At 41.6% G+C, this 24,863-nt stretch overlaps 1 protein-coding gene across 1 annotated transcript; it reads right to left on the minus strand.

The window, feature by feature from the left end:
* Positions 1-3,772: 3,772 nt before the first annotated feature.
* LOC124116412 (vacuolar protein sorting-associated protein VTA1 homolog) lies at positions 3,773-23,710 on the minus strand. The gene is made up of 7 exons (XM_046477733.2): positions 23,583-23,710; positions 21,643-21,737; positions 18,465-18,592; positions 14,313-14,388; positions 13,038-13,146; positions 11,392-11,640; positions 3,773-8,993 (listed from the first exon to the last, which is right to left on the minus strand). The coding sequence occupies exons 1-7, from the start codon at positions 23,689-23,691 to the stop codon at positions 8,845-8,847; spliced, it is 915 nt and encodes a 304-aa protein (XP_046333689.1). The 5' UTR covers positions 23,692-23,710; the 3' UTR covers positions 3,773-8,844.
* Between the last annotated feature and the right edge of the window lie 1,153 nt (positions 23,711-24,863).

The raw sequence follows: 24,863 nt of genomic DNA on the forward strand, positions 1-24,863 counted from the left end.
TACGCTCCAAAGGTGAAGATAAACATGACAGGGAGATGAGCTGATGGAATTGTTAGATTATGTTGGGAGAAATATGTTAACAAGATATGACAACTTTTCATTTTCTAGCCAAAATATGTACAAGAACAGTAACTCATTGTAAAGTGCAAGAATACTTATTTCATAGTAGTTATTTTCATTTCATATCTTTGAATACAGAGGACAGTTACAGAAATACTTGGTGGTTTCTTCCTGGTTTTTATCAACAGTGTTGACACAAGGCCTATTGACATGAGTGAACATGGCATTTCACATTGAGTTTCATGTTTCATCAACAACTGAACTGCGTCACAGGAAGCTTGGGCTGTATGCATCCAGGAAGTTGAGGATGCAGTTTTGGGTGGGTGGGTGCGTGCGTGAGTGAGTGAGTGAGTGAGTTGGGTTAAACGCCACTTTAAACAGTATTCCAGTTATATCAAGGCGTGAAACATAATTGGGGTGAACCGGGATTCGAACCCACAATCTCAGGTTTCTGGCATGCCCAAGGGACACTACTCTGCACAGCGAATCGCAGCGCCTTAGACGACTCGGCCACCCATGCCCCCGAATGCAGTTTTGAGTGAGTGAATTTTCTATATTATTTAATTTTTCAGCTATACCACAGCAACCTGAAAATGATCAAGCCCTGACCAGACAAACCATTCAATGGGTACTATGAGCAACGTTCCACACTGGAGTACGTTGACATACGATGAAACTGTTACAAAACTTATGAGACTTCAGCTCGGTACTTGGAGGCCAATAGCCTATTGTACACGAGGCATAACAATTCTATTCATATAACTCTCATGTCTTACAACAAGACAAAGTATGCCCTGGGCAGTGGGTTAAAGTGTCAACAATATTTCATCTATCTCATCACAATCAGTATAACGAGAGAGAAGTCAATAGTACAATTATGTTATTATATGAGTGTTTTCATATTGGGCTTTTTATAGGTCCAAGGTCAGGCATATTAGCTAGAGGCAGGCTGGATTGGCCCGAGGCAACAATTCCTCATTCCAATACAGCTTACCTGGGGCCACTATGGCTCAACGAGGACCTATAACAAGGCCAATATGAAAACACCTATTTAATGACATACCCCAGTATTTATTAATTGACTGTTAAACTCTATGTTTTCAAGAAGTACCAGTCAAGAAGAGCAAGGAAAAGCATTCAAATTGAAATGTATGAAATACTATTTAGTTAACGATTGCAGTACACTCAAGAATTAGGAATGCAATCATGCACAATAGCTGTAATGGCCAAGCAAAGCTGTATTGACCTGCACAAATCCTGTCTTGGCCTGCTGAACCCATACCGGCACTCAAGTGCGTCTATATGATGCGGGACGATCTGAGCGTATTACGGACAGTCGATTAATAACGTTTGTTATTTAAAGCCAAACTCAACAATAAACAGTTATGAGACAGGAGTCTGCAAATAATCAGGTCTGGACCAGACAATCTGGTGAGTGTCGGTGGGCTTAATCCACAAATTGGGATGCAATATGCTTGCAATCAACCAAGTCAGCGAGCCTGACAACCCGATCCACTGAGAGGCCTCTTAGGGTAACCATAAGTGCTGGGGACCTATTCTAACTCCTGAAGGAGTATCCCGACCATGGGACGATAATGAACCTAAAACAATGATAATGAACAAAAGATCACTATTGGAGTGAGTTATAGGGTTGCGACCGGGTACGAAAACTGAACTCGAGTACCCGGCAGACAATACCCGAACCGGACTCGAGTACCCGTAGTTCAATGTTGTCCCACTTGTTTGTAATGCTTTTGCGAATAAAAGGTCATCAAACATCTATTGATCTATTCTAAGGTATTATGTTTTTAATTAAATGCCTGCATGGCTTACCTAAAACATTTGAACGTTTGTCCGCTTTTTCGTCCATTTTGAAGTGACTTACGAGTTACGAAAGGCGATTAGAGTTATCTCCCCTGAACGGGTACTTGAGTCCTGAAAATTGGACTCGAGTCCTAAGCTTCCCGACCCGTTATCGGGTACTCGAGTACCCGTCGCAACCCTAGAGAGTTAATCTAGGGCATAATCCCATATAACAGTGTGCAGCTGAAAAGTACACCTCTGCACTGGGAATCCTTTCATCTTTTGGGGCCCTGTATTCTTCTCTTCCGATATTTGATTAAAGGTTTCACGCGACATTACATGACATACCCTGTTTATTAACTTCTCCATATTGATGTCCTGCTAACACACTTCAAGCTAAACTGGAGAAAACAGCAACAAAAACCACTACCATTTTTTTAGAAATCATTAGTTTGAGAGGTTAATAAGTACATAAACATAACAAAACAGTCATAGTTATCAGTATCACTATGGTATTGGACAAAGATCTAAGACAAAGTCAACCATGTTACATACTTAACTATATGAGCAATCTTAAAGATTATAATACTCCTGATTAAGAACATTTTTACACGGATTTGTGAAAAGTGTTACAAGTAAATGTATATACATCATGTACAGGTATGACACCATTCAGCAAACAGGGGCTGACCTAGTGAGCCACACCCACTACACGGCTTCTGTATGTCCTACAGGACCCCTGGACCAGGGACCAACCAGCCAGTGTGTAATGTGAACACTAGTGACTTCAGAACATTGATCACTACACAGCTTCTGTATGTCCCACAGGACCCCTGGACCAGGGACCAACCAGCCAGTGTGTAATGTGAACACTAGTGACTTCAGAACATTGATCACAGCTTAAATTGTCATTCCGAAAGGCAGTTGGTACAAACATCTACTCAATACTGTATCACAGTAAACCAATCAACTCTAGCATTAAACATCAAAGAATATGTCTTTTGTTCTTTAGAAGTTGTCACAATCCTGGCATAAAATATATTTCATTTCAATTTCTAATTAAAATCCATAAAGCATTATTTATAAGGCAATTCTTATGACACAAACTTTTTTTCTTTAATCTGGAAAAGCCATTTATTACAAAGGAAAGTCTAAAGAAAACAATAGCCTGAACTAGTACAATTTTTTTAATTCAGTAAAAATCATTGACAATCATCCACTGATAAAACACTCAGAAGGTTCTGAAGTTGTCTCTGTATAGGTCTAAAGAGAAAACAGAGAACACGATGTCATATGCAGTTCATAATGCTCCTGTCAATTGTGTACCAATGGTTTGCTTGTTGTTTAACACTGCAGTAAGCACTATTCTGGCAGTAACACCAGGGTCCACTTGCACAAAGTGATCATAGCGCTAAGATGATCGTAACTCCCATACTTTAACATAGGCTTACGATAGTCTTAGCACTCAGATCGCTTTGTGCAAGTGGACCCTGGTCTGTTGTTGGTACAAGGAACAATGACCCCACGTCATCAGGGTACAAGGCCAGTGGCGGATCCAGAGGGGGAGTCCCTACCCCTCCCCCTTCTTTACATCTGATAGCAACTTGTATGCACATTTCCTACCATGATAACATGTTGATCTGGTTGTTGAAGTAAAATTATTAACAAATGGCTCAAGTGGAACCTCCCCTTTTTTAAAATCCTGGACCCGCCCCTGAAGGCCAAGCAATCAACCAAGACATGGAACCTGACCATCTTGTAGTTGTACAGGTTAAAGATCTCTCGAAGCAAGCACTAAGTGATGGGGACATATCTATTGTATGGATCAGGTATTGTACAGGACAGGTTTTGTACTAACAGACTGCGAGTTATACTAATCATAGTTCTACTAAAGAATCACAAAAATTGATTTGAAAAAGATAACCTTTCATTCAAACATTTGAGATTAAATATAAACAATCCCATAGAGACAGCTTTCTATCACAACTCACCAACAGTCTGAGATTGCCTGATCCACTCGATTATTTACAGACCACTGTCATATAGCTGGAGTATTGCTGAATGCGGTATTAACAAAATCTGTGTTGTCCCGGGCCATACAGCATCAACCTGGCTTGATATCTAGAATTATTAACAACATACTTTATAAGTGTAACACGAATATGATTGTTTCACATTACCACACAGCATTAGTGATCTGTTGCCACTCCCTTGTCACCGACATCTATATAAGGCAAAAGATGACTTCAAACAAGTGTGATGTATTCTCTACATCAGACCTCATAACAGTTACTTAAACTATTCAACAGGTGCAAAGCCAAAACAATAAGGGTCCCATTCCAAAAAGCAATCTTTTAGCACAATACAAGTGGAAAGTCTAAGTTAGAGTATTGGAGTCTTAGCACTACCGCAGTGGAATGCTAAGTTAAAGTATGGGGGAAACAGTAGTCTTAGGCCCAGGGCGCTGTCCCACATCTACCATCTTAGCACTGCCACAGTGAAACGCTGAGTTGAAGTAGGGAGAAACAGTAGTCTTAGGCCCAGGGCCCTGTCCCACATCAACCATCTTAGCACTGCCACAGTGAAACGCTGAGTTGAAGTAGGGAGAAACAGTCGTCTTAGGCCCAGGGCCCTGTCCCACTTCTACCATCTTAGCACTGCCACAGTGAAACGCTGAGTTGAAGTAGGGAGAAACAGTAGTCTTAGGCCCAGGGTCCTGCACCCACAACTACCATCTTAGTACTGCCACAGTGAAACGCTGAGTTGAAGTAGGGAGAAACAGTAGTCTTAGGCCCAGGGTCCTGCACCCACAACTACCATCTTAGTACTGCCACAGTGAAACGCTGAGTTGAAGTAGGGAGAAACAGTAGTCTAAGGCCCAGGGCCCTGTCCCACAACCACCATCTTAGTACTGCCACAGTGAAACGCTGAGTTGAAGTAGGGAGAAACAGTAGTCTAAGGCCCAGGGCCCTGTCCCACATCAACCATCTTAGCACTGCCACAGTGAAACGCTGAGTTGAAGTAGGGAGAAACAGTCGTCTTAGGCCCAGGGCGCTGTCCCACATCTACCATCTTAGCACTGCCACAGTGAAACGCTGAGTTGAAGTAGGGAGAAACAGTAGTCTTAGGCCCAGGGCCCTGTCCCACATCAACCATCTTAGCACTGCCACAGTGAAACGCTGAGTTGAAGTAGGGAGAAACAGTCGTCTTAGGCCCAGGGCCCTGTCCCACTTCTACCATCTTAGCACTGCCACAGTGAAACGCTGAGTTGAAGTAGGGAGAAACAGTAGTCTTAGGCCCAGGGTCCTGCACCCACAACTACCATCTTAGTACTGCCACAGTGAAACGCTGAGTTGAAGTAGGGAGAAACAGTAGTCTTAGGCCCAGGGTCCTGCACCCACAACTACCATCTTAGTACTGCCACAGTGAAACGCTGAGTTGAAGTAGGGAGAAACAGTAGTCTAAGGCCCAGGGCCCTGTCCCACAACCACCATCTTAGTACTGCCACAGTGAAACGCTGAGTTGAAGTAGGGAGAAACAGTAGTCTAAGGCCCAGGGCCCTGTCCCACATCAACCATCTTAGCACTGCCACAGTGAAACGCTGAGTTGAAGTAGGGAGAAACAGTCGTCTTAGGCCCAGGGCGCTGTCCCACATCTACCATCTTAGCACTGCCACAGTGAAACGCTGAGTTGAAGTAGGGAGAAACAGTAGTCTTAGGCCCAGGGCCCTGTCCCACATCAACCATCTTAGCACTGCCACAGTGAAACGCTGAGTTGAAGTAGGGAGAAACAGTCGTCTTAGGCCCAGGGCCCTGTCCCACTTCTACCATCTTAGCACTGCCACAGTGAAACGCTGAGTTGAAGTAGGGAGAAACAGTAGTCTTAGGCCCAGGGCCCTGTCCCACATCAACCATCTTAGCACTGCCACAGTGAAACGCTGAGTTGAAGTAGGGAGAAACAGTCGTCTTAGGCCCAGGGCCCTGTCCCACATCAACCATCTTAGCACTGCCACAGTGAAACGCTGAGTTGAAGTAGGGAGAAACAGTCGTCTTAGGCCCAGGGCCCTGTCCCACTTCTACCATCTTAGCACTGCCACAGTGAAACGCTGAGTTGAAGTAGGGAGAAACAGTAGTCTTAGGCCCAGGGCCCTGTCCCACATCAACCATCTAAGCACTGCCACAGTGAAACGCTGAGTTGAAGTAGGGAGAAACAGTCGTCTTAGGCCCAGGGCCCTGTCCCACTTCTACCATCTTAGCACTGCCACAGTGAAACGCTGAGTTGAAGTAGGGAGAAACAGTAGTCTTAGGCCCAGGGCCCTGTCCCACATCAACCATCTTAGCACTGCCACAGTGAAACGCTGAGTTGAAGTAGGGAGAAACAGTAGTCTTAGGCCCAGGGCCCTGTCCCACATCAACCATCTTAGCACTGCCACAGTGAAACGCTGAGTTGAAGTAGGGAGAAACAGTCGTCTTAGGCCCAGGGCCCTGTCCCACTTCTACCATCTTAGCACTGCCACAGTGAAACGCTGAGTTGAAGTAGGGAGAAACAGTAGTCTTAGGCCCAGGGCCCTGTCCCACTTCTACCATCTTAGCACTGCCACAGTGAAACGCTGAGTTGAAGTAGGGAGAAACAGTCGTCTTAGGCCCAGGGCCCTGTCCCACATCAACCATCTTAGCACTGCCACAGTGAAACGCTGAGTTGAAGTAGGGAGAAACAGTCGTCTTAGGCCCAGGGCCCTGTCCCACATCAACCATCTTAGCACCGCCACAGTGAAACGCTGAGTTGAAGTAGGGAGAAACAGTAGTCTTAGGCCCAGTGTCCTGCACCCACAACTACCATCTTAGCACTGCCACAGTGAAACGCTGAGGTGAAGTAGGGAGAAACAATAGTCTTAGGCCCAGGGCCCTGTCCCACATCTACCATCTTAGCACTGCCACAGTGGAAAGTCTATGTTAAAGTATGGGAGAAACAGTCGTCTTAGACCCTGGGTCCTGCACCCACAACTACCATCTTAGCACTACAATAGTGAAACGCTGAGTTGAAGTAGGGAGAAACAGGAGTCTTAGGCCCAGTGTCCTGCACCCACAACTACCATCTTAGCACTGCCACAGTGAAATGCTGAGTTGAAGTAGGGAGAAACAGTAGTCTTAGGCCCAGTGTCCTGCACCCACAACTACCATCTTAGCACTGCCACAGTGAAACGCTGAGGTGAAGTAGGGAGAAACAATAGTCTTAGGCCCAGGGCCCTGTCCCACATCTACCATCTTAGCACTGCCACAGTGGAAAGTCTATGTTAAAGTATGGGAGAAACAGTCGTCTTAGGCCCTGGGTCCTGCACCCACAACTACCATCTTAGCACTACAATAGTGAAACGCTGAGTTGAAGTAGGGAGAAACAGTAGTCTTAGGCCCAGGGCCCTGTCCCACATCAACCATCTTAGCACTGCCACAGTGGAAAGTCTATGTTAAAGTATGGGAGAAACAGTCGTCTTAGGCCCTGGGTCCTGCACCCACAACTACCATCTTAGTACTGCCACAGTGGAACGCTAAGTTAAAGTATTGAGAAACAGTCGTCTTAGAACCAGGGTCCTGCACCCACAACTACCATCTTAGCACTGCCACAGTGAAATGCTGAGTTGAAGTAGGGAGAAACAGTAGTTTTTAGGCCCAGTGTCCTGCACCCACAACTACCATCTTAGCACTGCCACAGTGAAATGCTGAGTTGAAGTAGGGAGAAACAGTAGTCTTAGGCCCAGGGCCCTGTCCCACATCAACCATCTTAGCACTGCCACAGTGGAAAGTCTATGTTAAAGTATGGGAGAAACAGTCGTCTTAGGCCCTGGGTCCTGCACCCACAACTACCATCTTAGTACTGCCACAGTGGAACGCTAAGTTAAAGTATTGAGAAACAGTCGTCTTAGGCCCAGGGTCCTGCACTCACAACTACCATCTTAGCACTGCCACAGTGAAATGCTGAGTTGAAGTAGGGAGAAACAGTAGTCTTAGGCCCAGGGTCCTGCACCCACAACTACCATCTTAGCACTGCCACAGTGAAATGCTGAGTTGAAGTAGGGAGAAACAGTAGTCTTAGGCCCAGGGCCCTGTCCCACATCAACCATCTTAGCACTGCCACAGTGGAAAGTCTATGTTAAAGTATGGGAGAAACAGTCGTCTTAGGCCCTGGGTCCTGCACCCACAACTACCATCTTAGTACTGCCACAGTGGAACGCTAAGTTAAAGTATTGAGAAACAGTCGTCTTAGGCCCAGGGTTAGGTTCTACAAAAAGTGCTCGACTGTTCTATGTTGATGGATGAGAGTTTTGTCAGTCACAGCACTATGACCAACTTACAGTACAGGTCCCAGAGGATGTCTTCAGTCAAGAAAGGCAATAAACTCCATTACAGCTGGCCGACAGCTATTGGGTCATGCCAAACAATAATAGAATGGGTGTACACTGTTAGCCAAATTCAGGCTTTAATTTACAGCTTAACTTCATCCTTTGCAAAACTGACACCCTATCATAGACAATATTAGACATATAAACTTTGGAATAGAGGTAGGCTTCAAACCAATTTTTGATCTACTTTTCCTTGAGGCTTGTCTGAACATGGTAAGGTTTGGCCAGGAAGGCTAGCAGGATTTTCTTTCCAAATACTGTATGATGCAGGTTACCTAAAAAAATCAACTGAATTCACACACGGAATGAAAGTCTTATGATGCCGTGTTAGGCTAGGTGCACCTCATGCAACACATATCATATTTAGGCTGGAACAATTACATGCTAGGCTGAAACGTTTGATTTCCAGCAGTTTATCTCGTGACAACCAAACAATTTTTCCAAGAATCCACTAAGAAACACTGTCCTGGGATATCTGAACCCATGCAATGTGGCATCCCCTTACAATCGGACAAGAAGCTGTGTGTAGAAATATGACGCTAGTCCCTAGTATCACATGTTCTAGAAGAGCGGCTCTATGCTGACTAGCTTTGGTGACCCGTGGTCAGTAGTTGTAAAGCTTTCTGTAGGTTGTCCACAGCAGTTTTGCTGTCCTCGTACTGCAGAGCACTGCTGGCGTACTTGCATAACTTCATGGCTTTCTGGAAGTCTTCTGTCGTAAGCTGTACACCGGCTGTCACAGAAAAACACACAAGATGCAGGGGTGAGTTGTGTTGAACCAATTAAGTACCAGCAGTAGAAACCAACATTTTTCAGCCATTAGTCCTTATAATGATAACAGATAGCAAAATAAAAAAAATATAGCAAATTTCTAGTGGTCCTTATGATACCGTAACTATTGGGCAGTTTGGCAAGGACTACAGGACAAGTGCCAACTCCTAACACCGCTAGTAACGGTGAGTACATTACCTTAGTAACAAAAGTCACGGCCTTTTTAAACATCTTTTCACACTTGATATTAGAGTGAGTGAGTGAGTGAGTGAGTGAGTGAGTGAGTGAGTGAGTGAGTGAGTGAGAGTTGGTTTAACGCCTCTTTAACAGTATTCCAGTTATATCACAGCGTGTCAGCTTAATGTGGGAGGAAAGCTCGAAGCAATGCAGGTCTTAGACATTTACCACTTTGGTGAAACCCACGAGCACGGGTATGGTGCTGATAAACCTAGAAACATAATCAGGGCGAACCGGGATTCGAAACCACAATCATAGGTTTCTGGCGTGCCCAAGGGACGCAACTCTGTACAGCGAATTGGGGCGCCTAAGACGACTGGGCCACCTGTGTCCCCACTTGATATTAGAGGTGCACAGTATTACCGGTATACCATGGTTTGAAATACTAGAATATGTTGCACAATACGTTTTGAAAAAATCATGCATATTTTCATCTTGTTGGCAAAGCCTATATCAGTAACAATTTGAATTGAAATTATGCTTTTTAGAAATAAGCAATGATTCCTGTGAATGAAAATGCGAAACATTTCGTGACCAGCTTCCAGTATATAATGGGTGCATTACGCAGTTGTGACCACAGCAACATCTAACAAAATGGTGGGTGACTATGGATTGGACATTGGACCATTTCGGATATCAAAAAAAAGTTCAACCAATTGGTATATTTTGTATTCAGGTTCACAAGAAATTACAGATGAAAGAACACATGTGGTACAAATCGCAATACAGGAATCATTATTGCCATTAATTGCAAAACAAAAGCCAGACCAATACTCATCACTACTTTTTATATTGTTACAGACTGTGGGCAACCTGACTTACAGAAGCTTCACAGGCAGGAGAAAACTCTGTGACTACTGACAATAAATAGATTGTATGCAAATGGTGCTCCTTAAAGTTTTTAACTGATTTCCAAAGGTCTATCTATGTTTTTATATAGTTCGCACTTAACACAGTCACTTACTCTGACCACCTGAACCGTGTAGTCGCCTCATACGACAAGTGAAGGTAGCTGGGACTCCTGGGCCCCGTTGCAAAAAGCGATCTTAGCTACGATTAAAGTAAGCCTATGTTAAAGTATGGGAGTTACGATCATCTTAGTGCTAAGATTGCTTTGTCCAACGGGGCCCTGGTAAGGCAGGAGAAGTTGTGACCTGACAATTAACCTTGTATGACACTGTACGAGGTTTGTTTGTTTGTTGTTTAACGCAACACTCAGCAATATTCCAGCTATATGACGGCGGTCTGTAAATAATCGAGTCTGGACCAGATAATCCAGGGATTGACATCATGAACATCGATCCACGAAATTGGGTTCGATGACATGCATCAACCAAGTCAGCGAGTCTGACCACCCGATACCATTAGTCGCCTCTTACGACAAGCAGAGTCGCCTTTTACGGCAAGCATGGGTTGCTGAAGACCTATTCTACCCCGGATATTCACGGGTCCAATGTATGAGGTCTGTCCACTGACACATGCCATTGTAAAGAAAGGGGTACAGTGGTCCGTGACAAGTAGTACAATGGATATGTGTGTGTCCTGTGTTCTAGTGGCAAGTTCAATAGTACATAATAGTACATGCTGATATGAGATACCCATTGATTTGCATAGATAACAACAATTGAGAAGTATCATGACAATAAAAGGAATTCATTTGGTGTAAGAAAGGAATATTTGTTTGTAAATATCAAATATTTTATACTTCAAATACTAATAGAATTCTGGCATTGACTTGATACACCGACCTCTTAATAGTGTTTTATGAGCAACACATATTGTCCACAGGACCGTAGTCAATTTCATCGTCATGACCTCCACGTGCACAACATGCGTATGTTTTCCCAAATTCTGTGCACTGCCTAACTGTCTCAAACACGTTTTGTGAATTTCTTCTACTAATCCAGGATTACCAGTAATTCTTACAACTAAACTAGCTGTAACGTTCTTGTCTCTTCCTCATTAAGTATGTAACAATATAAAAACTATTCTTAAAATAACATTTCTGCAAAAGGGACTCGATGGCATGTCCACGCACATGAAATAAGAACTAACATGACATGAACAAGATGAGGACAATAAGAGTTGTCTCCCTTGAAAAACGCTCATTCTGAGATACAGACCTGGGTTGGGGGCAGGTGTCCATGTGTTGGGTACCACAGGATGATTGTACTGTGTCGGCGCTGGCTGCTGAGGGGGTGGCTGGTACGCATTCTGCGGGGGTGGTTGATAGGCGTTCTGAGGTGGGTCCTGGGGTGTGGTTGGTGGGGCAAAGGAGCCCGATGACGGAGTGTAGAGACTGTTCTCCATGTTGCCGGAGGTGCTCATGCCCGATGTCCCTGGCTGGGGAGATCCTCCACCAGCAGCTAAGTCTACACAAAGTAATGGCCAGTATTAGTTCAGTTTCACATGTTGCCTTCAGATCCGTCACTTATCTGGCACCTTTTCAGCAGTAGCTAAGTTTACACAGGACAATGGACAGCATATGTCACATGTTGCCTTCAGATACGTCACTTATCTGGCACCTTTCCAGCAGTAGCTAAGTCTACACAGGACAATGGACAGCATATGTCACATGTTGCATTTTCACTTTGGTGAAACCATGAACACAGGTATGTGCTGACATAGTCCTCAAAACATGAAATAGAATCCCGAAATATTGCGATTATTAATTAACTAGGATAGCTGATAGCGTGCTTGTACACAAAAAATGAAGACAAGTCGTTCCGGTGATGAGGAATATTACTTACAGTAAAGTGCGCTTTTCAAGACATATCCATTTTGGTAGCAACATACATCATCAAGTGTTTACAATCACGTATTTACAATCCAGGTAAGCATACGCAGTCAGATAACTGCGAGCACTTATATTTAGCAGGGTGTGCATCTGGAATGTGGTCAACAGTACTTGAAATGCCACATCCACGTTTTCTTCATTCAGTGTGTCCTGGTCATGTACGTATACTGCACATGCTGTTAAATATAGCCCAAATAAAGTCACCTGACAGCTGAAGCTTACCCAGATTGGAACCATGTGACAAAAACTCAACGATGATTATCTCTAGCAAACAAATCGTAAGAACAGCACTTTGCAAGTTTTGTCACTACTGTAAATAATATTCCTTATTGTTGGAATGGCTTGTTTTCACTTTATAAGTATTAGCACATATGCAGCTACCTTCATAAATTAATAATCATGATATTTCGTTTTTCTATTGTGAAGAGGACTTCAGGTTCTACTACACCAAATCAGAATCAGTTGTTGAACAAGCAGTTTTCATAGAGAGACTTCAGTGCAGATTGAATCAGCTGGCAGCAGCGATTGGATGATTTTTTTTTAATGTACATAATTCCAGTAATTAAAACAGACTATGTTTTTCTATATTTAGTGTCGTCTTTTTCAACATGATGACTCATGCTAAATGTGACCACAGATATATTTTCAAGCAAGTGACATTTGATGTTGAACTTGGGGTGGCATGTTTAGCATCCTGTACTTGGAAAAGGAGCTGGCTAAGCTAGTCATTCTTTTTTGATTGCCAATCTAAGGCCAAACTGTGCACACACCTACAGGTAATAGCTGTTGAATGAAAAAAATATAATGTTACTATAGAAGTCTATGGGAAAACATTTGTGTGTAAATTGTAAGATCATTATTGAGGCGATTCTGGCGATGTAAGGGAGGCAACTCTGCACAACTAAGTTGTGGCCGCTGTGACCAATGAGTGTACATGAGGTAGGGGAGACTAGACAGTACGGACAGTGCTACCTTCTTCACCCTCTTCAGCCATTGGGCCGGGTATCGGTGTCTCTCCATTCTTCAGACATCGATGGATGTAGGCAGCCTTCCACTTGGCATACTTCTTGTTCTTCTCAATCTGGTAGAGTTAAAAAAAGGCAATGTATAAGCTGAACTTTCATTAATCATGTCAGTACCAACTGGTGTAGCTTGTATTAAGCTGAAGGAATGGGGTCTGAATATTTCTGAGAATGTTAGCGTGAAAAGAGTAGTTGTATGTGTGTATGATATATGCATGTGAAAGTATGTGTCTGATTGGAATGAACTGTTATGCAAGCCTGGCGGAAGAACGGGTGGTAATAAATTATGTATGTATAAAATGTTTAAAGATGGGTATGGGTGTGAAAGTTATGTAAGTATGTATATGCCTCGTTCTTACCGCTCTGCCTTCTCCAAATTTAGATCAGGTACTGCTCCTCTGAAGTTGGAAACTGGCAGATATATGAATGTGAATGAAAGAGTGTGTTTTCAGTGTAAGGAAAGTATTGAGGATGAATGTCATGTAATGCTGGATTGACCTGTGTACGATGACTTGCGTGAAGTTTATACGAAAAGGTCAGTTTTAGCTATCCCAACTTTCTAGAGTTATGCAATACCGATAAACTTATTGTACTTTTTAAATATTATGTATATTTTACAGCCAAAACCTGCTTATTAGTTCTCCAACGAAGAAAGAATATTTTATATGGCTAGTTACGGGTAGATATTTTCATACCCCTTTTACACCAATATATTTATGCTGTACATACTGTGATATATTTTAAGTCTCTCGTAACCCTTAACGGCTCACTTTTATGTCCTTTTTTATATGTATCCATGTGAATATTTTTGTGAGGTGAGACTCAAATAAACAATCTGTCTGTCTGTCTGTCTGTATTAGAGGTGTCATTCGTGGGCTGATAGTTGGATCAATTGTTACCACCCTCCCTTGTATGATAACATGAAGACTTAACATGCTTAAACAAAGGACATAAACAATTGCTGACAAGAGCTGTCAAAATTCACACGAGTTATAGAGTGACTTAGGTTCAGCTGACGTCAACGTTGTTTCAAACACCAGTAATTTGAGAAAAATATGTTGGCAATAACCGATTCTGTGAGGACAAAGAACCACATGATAAACCGTTTTCTGTAAACATGGTAACAGTCCATTTTTGTGTAACAAATATATTATGGTGATACTGTGACTTCATTTCCATGATATGAAATGTATTGTAAAAACCATCATGGCCTTATACAACTTACGTCTTCCGAGAGCTCTCCAAACACTGTGAGCACATCAAACAACATACCGGCGGTGTAGAAGGACTTTACTACATTTCTGAAAATCAATCAATATGGCTTAATCAATTTTTTTTATTTTATTCATTTGATCAACATTATTCAGTTATAATAACACAGTATTTATGTAAGTCCCTTTAATGTAAATTGAACTTTCTGCCTTCTTAGCCATGGTAATCATGAGAAATGTTCTGTGGCAGTGAATTATTAATTTACCATCGATATTCATAAATTTGTATAGGTAGTGTATAGATGTTAAAATGTATTGATACACTGATATCGTGACATACGATGACATCCCTATGCTAAAGCGTTCAACATGTTCAAGAATCCCTTGAAAACATGACATCTAATTCTAATCATGCTAACAAGGGAGATAACCCTGCAAGACTGGTCAACATGCCCCATTATTGGTACAACTTTATATACATAAAACACAACACTGTTTAACATAAACAAGGCATTAAAATGAAAAAGTTGCATTTGTGATTACCTAATCAAACAAACGTACCATTTTAGTAAAATCTAAATATTTTTTTACATTTGTATACTTATCCTGTATTACCCCTTACATTCACTGCTTACCTTACGACAAGAAAAAGACAGCTTACGGCTATGGTCTTGGGTGAAGAAATAAAGTTGTTTCAAAGTGGCATTCCTGCTTTTTATACGGACCATTGCTGCTGTCATGTGACCTTGATGACAAGCTACCTTTCAAGTGTTTCTTGGTATGCAAACGTAGGCTAGGAATTGTGGTGATGCAGTTGTGGGATCTTGGTTCTTTGCCTTGCAAAAAGTCTCAAACAATCTCCACTTGTCATCGCATAATCCTCTGGTTGAGGGACGATTAGCTAAAACTATAGCTTTAGCTGCCCGTGCTGAATAGCCCTTCGCACTTAACGCCTTTATAAGACGAACCAAGCGTGCAGACGAAACTGGTCTGGCATTGGGTGAGCCGATTTGCTGTGAGGGTGAATGAGTCGATTGGACCACTGTGGAAGAGGTAGTGGATCGTAGTGGATCACCTTGGGAAGTAGAACAGGTGGCGTGAAAGCAAATGCTTTTAGCCCATCCCAAGGGATGCTGAATGCATCCACCACCTATGCCTGCGGATACCGTAATGGGGAGACATACCTCATAAGTTGATGGTTTTGGCAAATAGGTCGATGTTTGGTTGCCCGAACTTCAGAAGCAGTAACTGAAATGCTTTTGTGTGAAGTTTCCACTCGGTGGGAGCAACCCTGTCTGGGCACAATAATGCATCGGCCAGTATGTTCTGACATACGGGGATGTGCTGAACTATGAACTCAGAGCTCCAGATAAGCTTTTGGTGTTGTGGGTATTTTACCCATGCATTTTAAAATCATTGGGTATCAGTAATTCTATCTGGGTATTCAAATTTCTGTTACCCACTAGTTTTTACACATGTGGGTATTTAAGTTAAATATTTAAAAACACTATTCATCTAGTCCCTGCAAACTGGTGTCGTGTGGGTTCGAGAGCTTTATAGGACTCAAAAATACCACGATACTTCCACAAGAAAGTGTGATGGCAAATGATCATGATATAACGGTCATCGTGGAGTTTGGCAAGGTTGACGGTATGCCCGTTTATAATTTCAAAATAAGTTGCTGATTTGCTAAACGTATACGCAGGGCTACTTCACAATATTTTGATGATACGCACAAGTTTTATTTTTGTAGCGTATCTGTAATGTTCGCTGCATATTTGATACACTTGGATTATATTTTACTGCTTATTTCTGCATTTCTGATGCGTATTTTACGCAGATACGCAGCTTATCTGGAGCTCTGGAACTGTAGTTCCAGACGATCAACTAGATGGAAGAACATGCATGTCTGTTGAAGAAAGGAGTGGGAGTGCGTTGTATCTTGACTGCACAGAGCTGTTGTCTGTGGATATTGCGAGTTGCGTGGACTGTAGCTGTATCTACCAATGAGAGATGGCCAGAATTGTCACTTCCAACTGCAGATTGTTTATGTGCCAATTTCAATGAGCACCGGACCATAGCCCTGAGGCTGTCTGGCCTTGCAGGCAAGCAACCCACCCCTGAAGGGAGGTGTCTACAAACAGGTGTAATTTTGGGATAACCCAAATAAAGAGACTCCTCCCAAGTCCACCAATTGAGGTAAGGCCTTTGAGGGACCGGTAAAGTGATGGCCTTGAGTGGATCCTGACGCCTGATGTAAGGTTTCAGGAATCGTTGGATTGGGCACAGTTGTAATCAGCCTCTGCTGGTTAAGTCCTGTGCCGAAGTGAGTAACCCCAACAACACTTGCCATTGGTGAAGCATGCATGGTTGGTGTAGTTCAGGTGACAAGAGGCATAAAATCTTTAGCCATCTGTCCCTCGGTACTGATAGGAGATCGTGGTCTGTCTGGAACAGGCCTCCTGTGACCAGGGCCCACTTGCACAAAGCGATCTTAGCGCTACAACTATTGTAAGCCTATGTTAAAGTATGGGAGTTACGATCATCTTAGCGCTAAGATCGCTTTGTGCAAATGGGCCCAGGAGCTGATAAGATGGAGTTAACTCTGAATTAGCCTCGTTGATTAGCCATCCAAGTTGATACAGCAGCCGTCAGATAAACTCAGGATGGCGTACTTATGTGGGTATGTGTTGATGACACAGGAGACAGTCGTCTATGTACGGCTCGAATCAAAAGTTCCTCAGGTGAAGAAACATGGTTATTGGCTTCATTATTAAATGAAATGCCAAATGGGAGAACTGCTCATTGGAAGTGAACTCCACTGAACTGGAACCTTCGGTTGGAGGGATGGATAGGTATATGCATGTAGGCATCCCGCAAGTGGAGACTGATCAAGGAAATATTGTTGATCATTCTCATCTTGTCCGATTTTTTCTTGGGTACCAGGATAACCGGAACCGTGACGGAGTACGTTGAGTACGTGATCGTCTTTGAGAATGGTCCGTTTTTTCAAAAACAGATTCAGTCTCCCGCCTACGGGGGAATTGACAATTGGGACGACTGGGGGCGGGAGATCCCAGGCGTGACTGTCCATCACTTCAGTGTTTACCCCTTTTATCACCTCCCCTGCCTTGGTATTTACCACGACTGGACTGATAAGAACCTTGAGGTTTCCCTTTGCCTCTGCCTTTCCCATGAAAGGAATCCTGGTCTTGGCCTTCCTTGAGAGACATGCGTCTAGGCTTATAATTGTCTGATCTGCCAGCCCGCTGGAATAGACTATACGAGACGTGCTCTAGACCCTTGAATGTGCATGATACAGGGACTTTGAAACAACATTATTTCTTCACCAAAGACCACCGCTGAACGCTGTCCTTTTGTTGTCGTAAGGTTAGCAGTGAATGCATTAAGGAGTAATGCAGGATAAGTAAAAAATATCTTCTTTATTAACACAAACATTCTCATTTTCCAAGCAGATAATTCATTCAAGTTTTCCACAACACAGTACACACCATTTCATTTTCACTAGGGGCGGTTGGGTAGCCTAGTGGTTAAAGCGTTCGCTCGTAACGCTGAAGACCCGGGTTCGATTACCTACATGGGTACAATGTGTGAAGCCCATTTCTGGTGTCCCCCGCCGTAATATTGCTGGAATATTGCTAAAAGCGGTGTAAAACTATACTCACTCACTCATTTTCACTACCTCCAGTCTTCTTCAAGCAACATGTTTAAATCTTTTGTTGGGTTTACAGAATCATATGAAATAGTTTGAATTTACATTTAGTTGCCCTACCATTTTACTGTAAACTTTAGACATGTAATGAAAAGAAAAGTGAACTTTGACAGTCGTGAATACATACATTTGTTGCTGTTAAAATAACTAACATCCTGCACTTTACATGCTATATACAATATATACAGTGCTAAAAAAACACAACTTTGACTGTTTTAGCATTTATATTTTCTCAACAGCCAGATCCAAACAACTTATAGACAAATATATAAAAACTACAGTGTTGATCCAATTTATTTTAATTCATTCTACCCAAGCTCACATGTAAGTGAAAACACAAACAAAAAACAGAGTGTGGAATCTTTGAACACATGCATTAAGTACATTGGAAGCATACAGTTTCATGAGAGAGTGGTAGCCTGTATTAACTTACTTGTTGAATCTAGCAGCTCTGTCCTCATTGTCAGCAAACAGGAAGACTTTGAGAGCATAGTTCTCCATGTGAGCCTGCCCAACCACCTCGCTCTGTATAGCATCAGCCTCATACAGCTCCTTCTTGGCCTGTACAAATGTATGTTTACAAATTTACAATCACGATTCAGGAGCAATGACCACCTTGCTCTGTATAGCATCATCCTCATACAGCAGTAAATTTTTAACTTGAAGTTTACACATTATACAGCTATTCCATTGGATGAGAGGCCAGTCACATGATCGTGAAACTGACATTCAAAAGTGTATGAAGGACACATTTTGGCGTTCATACCTTTTTCATGAGACTGTATTCCTGAAATGAGGTAAACACTGACGGACTACTTCCACATTCCTGGGGGAAACCCCGGGGAATTCCCTTCCACAAAAACATGCAGAAGCGTTGTTTCTGATCATGTAGACCCTTTAATCTTGAACTCAGTGGTTTAAATTACATTGAGAAACCTCAAATAGTTTGACTGCACGATTGTTCACAAATATCCTCGCTACGACCCATCCTTTTGAACAAAGAAATGCACATCCAAACTATCGTTGTATCGACTCAATCCATATTTAGACTGACAGTGACAGTCTACAGCAATCTATAAATTTACCTTGGTATCTATTTAACACATCTTCAATGACTTGACAATTAATCAATGATGAGCAACACATGTAACCACCAAAGGTTCTTTAACTACATCTCTCCTGTCACGTTTATCGTGTCAGCCATTTTGATGTTTTGTATTTGATGCAAATGTATTACAATGCGCTGTCATTGAAACTGAATTACTGAGGTAGTTCTCAACACACCTTTTTCATCTAATGATGACATTATTTTGAATACATTTATTGTAAACAAATAGCAAAAGTTGTTCGTGTAGAGCAAGTTGAGCATACATACACTCATGTCACCTCTTGTTTTTAAGAAACTATTTTATTCCGTGATACAGCTTGTTGTTGTATGGCTGTCAGAGTAAACATGAAGTAACGCATACTAAATAAAATTATGTATAGATAATGGGCTACAACCTTCGAGGTACAATATAGTGACATGAGTCAGGGTTAGAAACTAACAGTTTTTGTCCACTAGTCCTTATAATGATATCATATAGCAAAACCCTTAAAATGGGCCAATTTCTACTAGTCCTTAGGATACCTTTACTATTGGGCAGTTTGGTAAGGACTACAGGACTAGTGCCAGCAAATCGCGGCGCCTTAGACGACTGGGCCATCCATGCCCCCTATAGTGACATGATGTTTGGTGACAGTTTGGTCCTCACCTGCTCACTCTATAAAGGTTCACACTTCAATGAACTCACATGAAGTGAAAGTCAATTATTAATTAAACAAGTTTACAAGCAGGACTCAGGAGGTGAAATGAAATGGGGTTTAACGTCGCGTCCAAGATTATTTCACTTATATAGCAACGTGCATGCATGCGTGTGTGTGTGGCTGTTTGTACTAGTCCGGACTGATGCCGATTTATAGTGCCAGCCCACTGAGATACCATGCTGCGGTTTAACATGAATACCCCACTCAGACACAGTATACTGACTCCGAGCCGAACAGTCCTTTTTTTTAGCCCCTTAATGTCGAGTCCCAGACAGGGTAACAACAAGTACCATCTTTTATTAGTTTTAATGTCTTTCGGTATAACGCGGCCGGGGATCGAACCCCGGACCTTCTGTTCTCCGGGCGGACGCTCTACCACTAAACCACGGAGATGGTCAGGACTCAGGAGGAATGGCCGCCTTGCTCCGTGAAGCATCAGCCTCATCATGTATGCATGTATGCTCAAAAATAAGTGATCTGATTTGAGTACAGTAGAACATGGATACAACGAACTACAAGGGACCAGAGAAATCAGTTTGTTATATCCATTGTTCGTTATATATCTTTTCGCTCGGAAACGTCCGCCATCTTGGATAGAACAAAACATTGCAGCATTGACTTGTATTAGCACACTCTCCTACCCAGAGTTCCATGCGGCCAGCAGCCAGCTAGCATAGTACCTCTGCCACAGGCCAGCGCCATGTGACGATTCGTCACATCTTTCACAGTCCATTCAAGATATTGCATATGCTTTTCATCCGTTTCATGTTTGACAAGTCTACACATTTTCATAAACAAATGTCAAAGAATGGTTAACTTCCATTGAGAGAGTATGCAAATACGTAAAAATCTACTTGTTTTTGCGTAGTTATCCTATGTTTACATTGGTTGTAGGGCTCCACGTGCTGTCATCGAAGCCCAACGGAGAGCTAGTGACACGGTCACTTTGATGCATAAATATATATTGTCATGCAACTCACTGTCGCAGTTGTAGTAGCATATCTATATAGTTATGCAAAACAATATGTAAAGCGCCCCCAAATACTAGTACATTCTATACTGATTTCTGAAAAAGCGCGTCTGTTTACAAACAAGAGAAAAGTCCGATCACGTGATATGCAAATTAGCCTGTGGCAGTAGTGTTATGCTGAGTCACCACTGCGACGGAGTGTTATTAGCAGTGATCACTTCATAGCATTCAATAGATAACCTTTCATAACATTCATTTAGGTTTAACAAGTTTGATCCGTCACCGCTGATTGCGTACAGCCAGTGACACTCGACACTGAGTGAGATTTCCTAGTTCGATATACACGTCACTAATTAGTGGTAGATGTGCTTGTCGGTGTTCAGATATCAGTTCGTTGTATCCGTTTGTTCGCTCTATCCGTGTTCTACTGTATGTGTACCAGTATGTCAACTATGTATGTTACAACAAATTTGTAAAAGGTAGAAAGGCATGATACAAAGTTACACAGCATGGTGTATGCCCAAGGGTGTTTGGCTACTTGTACTAGTGCGGATAAATGCAGGTCTTATACAGTGTTAGCCCACTTAGATAGAGATACAATGCTGCAGTTTTAACATAGACACCCCACTTAGACACACTATACTGACTCCGAGCCAACAAGTTCTTGTTCTATCCCCATAATGCCGAGTGTGATGCACTGCAATTTTGGTATGACATGGCCGGGCATCAAACTACTGACCATCCGCTCTCAGGAGAGACGCTCTTTCTGCTAGACAACTGAGGCAGTCTGCTTGTAATGAAGAAAACAAGTATACACGGTATAACCATTTCTCACCTTTTCAAGATAGTCCATCATTGTGACCAGGAAAGTCCGACAATCTGGGGACTTCATATCAATCTCCATTCCTTTCTGCATGGCATACAGCCGACCTGTGAGGAGAAAGAGGCCCAAATGGTGAGAGTGAAGAAACAAACATGCCTGAAAAATGTAGTACTACCATGGTGGAGATACAACAATATAGTGATGGCAGATAGCATCCACTCAACCTAAAATCTAGCCCTTGTACCAAAAGTCACCTGGTCCCAGAAGCAGAAAATCATTATTTATGTAAGCTGCTACTGACATTTGAGGAATCATTTACTAATTCTGATTGGTAAAAGGTAAATATTGACTATGAAGATGTACAGGCTGAAAATTCTTTTGGAAGCCCCCTCATCCTTGACCTCCTACCAAAATTATGTTCAGGTCTGAAATTAGAATTTGTCAGATCTCAATCATTTATTTCTTTAAACAGTAATTTTGTCACAATCCTACTGTGACCAAGAAATACTTTATGTGAAAATAATTAAATTTGCATTCGGTCCCTACTGCTCATGTTCGTAACATCATATTATCAGACTGACTAAATTTCTGATTGGCCATGTTTTATTCAAGGTTTATACAGATATGGAACACTAAAATTCAAGGTTATTTACAGCAACCACGGTCAGATTACCGATATTGACGCTTTGAAATGAACTTTAGTTGACAGAGAATGGATACATATATATTATAAATGCCACATTCTGACTCAAATTTGTTGTAGTTTGACTATGTCAAAATGTTGTTTTCACAAATCTGTGGGAGGTCTCAACAGTGACGGAACAAATTGTTCCAACATAAAAGCAATCAGCTGTTCCAAAGTTTCAAAAACAATTATTCCGATCATTGTATAAAAACTCTTTGAAGTTATATTATTGTGTATTTTTTAAAAGAATCACAGGTAAAAAGGGAGAAAATGTGATTGTTATTTCTGGCTTAGTTAAGTTTACGAGAAAATATACACGATAATCTTAATTTCAACATATAAAAACAATGCCTAGGAATTTAAATGGTAAACATCATGACTACCGATATATTATCTCCACTTTCACATTCTTACTTACAATTGAAGTTTGTTATCATGGTTATCACCTGTTGTTACCGTGCATAATATGATGTTGACTGATAGTGCTTGGTAACATGGTGCAAGTCGCATTTACACTTATCACCAACAAAAACATGTCAGTCTGACTGTATCTCTGTATATTATATCCTTTTTCATGATATCCGGTCTCAAGTTGTAATATCCGGCAAGTAGTTTCTCGAAAATATCTGGTTGGCAAATTCTGTAATGTTCGGTTTGCACTTTTTGTATCCGAAACTCTGAATAGCTCAACCATATCAACATAAACATGATAAATAGGTGATACAAATATATGCATAGCTTAACACTCTAGTGATTTATTTGTTGTTTTAGAGACGGTGGTCAGTAAATACTCGAGTATGGACCAGACAATCCAGTGATTGACCATGTTGACATCATGATCAATCGTGAAGGGACTAATTTTGTCCATAAACATCATAATATATATCCATCCATCCTTACTACACATCCAACACAATGCTTATTCACGTATATTCTTGCTTCACTAACATGACACTTGTCATGTATCTCTAGGCCAACTGTCAAGACGTTCAGAACACTAGATCTAAACAGAAACACATTCGTGAACGTTTTTGAAAAGTCGAACTTGTAACTCTGTACATACAATCAGCAAAAGTGAGGTGAGTGAACAATTCGATGGCTCATACCCTTCCAAAACCCCACCCTCAATAAATAAAACAGTGAAATGTATTAAGATCATCGTGATCATGAATCATACCTAAAACAACCAGTTCGTACCAACCTGTCAAACGAGTTTATCGACTCATGAAAGACATTTAGTTTCATGTCGACGACACAATATACTCACAATAGTAAGCGACAATAGGGTCTCTTTTGTCATGTTCTGTAGCTGTCTTCATATAATGTTGAATCGCTTTTAGATTCGGAGGAATCGCTGGCAACCCTGCCGCAGCCATTTTGATGTTTTGCAAACGGTAGCAGTACTAATTCCGGGTTATACTAAAAGACGGACAGTAATAATTGATAAACTTTTCGATGCAGCATTTGTTGTACTGACATGATAATACGTTACACTTAAACCATAATATATAATTAACTACAGAATATGAGAATGTGGCCCCATTCAACTTAAATACGTCAATCTTATGAAGCCACGAATATTGGATTAGCTTGGTAACTGTGAGTCCGGATACACCGCTCAATATCCACACATCGTTCAAATGAAGCTCCACACAGGGCCTCAAAGGTAGCGCCCTTCTCTTGGCAAAGATTCTATAATAATGAAATTTACATCTTGATTTAATATAGAGAGGTCAATTTCTCCCATTGGACAAAAATAAGCAAAGCAAATGTAAGTTTAAATATATAAATATATATATATATATACGCTGCATTTGACAATTTGAAACAATGTTGGACACATGGAGAATATTTTATGTTATCTGTTTAAGACATAATCGTTGATATGTTCCAGTTGGTATAACGAAGACGACATATTCACTAATATTATTTCATCAATTTTGTTGATACCCTCAAACCTTCATATTCAGATATAAGCCATAAAAACCGAACGATTTAATTTTCCTGAAAGCTATCTCTTCATCTGAATTACCATCTGCGACCCACGTGAAAACTACTTGCTTTTCTCATCTGCGGTGGGTACCCCAGGGCATACTGTCACGTGACAAGGGTAGGCGAAGTAGCAATTACGCTCCGAGCAATAATATTTTATGTCGACATTTAACGAAAGGAACACCCAACACTGAGTTACTACTGACTTAATTTAGAAGTGTAAGTATTTCTTTTTTTTTTTTTTTTTTAACAATGATATTTTTTTTCATTTCTAAGGATCATGGTGACATGATTAAAAACTTTTGAACATCTCATTTTAAAAAAATCTCGCCAGGTGTAATGAAAAGAAGGTGCGTTATGTATCCTTCAATGATTCGTTGGAAGCTGAGATACCCGAGCCCTGTGTCCATTAACTCTTGTTAATGCTGCATCAGCCCTAACTGTACTCGCATATTTGCATGAACAAAACCTTCTTGTGTTTGTAAATCCTAACTCAATCATGTCATGCCAATAACCCATTCAACTACATCTTCAACACATTGTTTTAATTAATAAT

Source organism: Haliotis rufescens, unplaced genomic scaffold, assembly GCF_023055435.1.
Source record: "Haliotis rufescens isolate VD_foot unplaced genomic scaffold, xgHalRufe1.0.p SCAF_5, whole genome shotgun sequence".
Classification (NCBI taxonomy): domain Eukaryota; kingdom Metazoa; phylum Mollusca; class Gastropoda; order Lepetellida; family Haliotidae; genus Haliotis; species Haliotis rufescens.

Coding starts and splice junctions, on each gene's coding strand:
- LOC124116412 (XM_046477733.2), bottom strand. CDS start 23,691: ATGGCTGCGGCAGGGTTGCCAGCGATTCCTCCGAATCTAAAAGCGATT. Junction 21,738..23,582: donor CCCTATTGTCGCTTACTATT/GTGAGTATATTG, acceptor TTCTCCTCACAG/GTCGGCTGTATGCCATGCAG. Junction 8,994..11,391: donor GACACCTGCCCCCAACCCAG/GTCTGTATCTCA, acceptor TTTCTGTGACAG/CCGGTGTACAGCTTACGACA.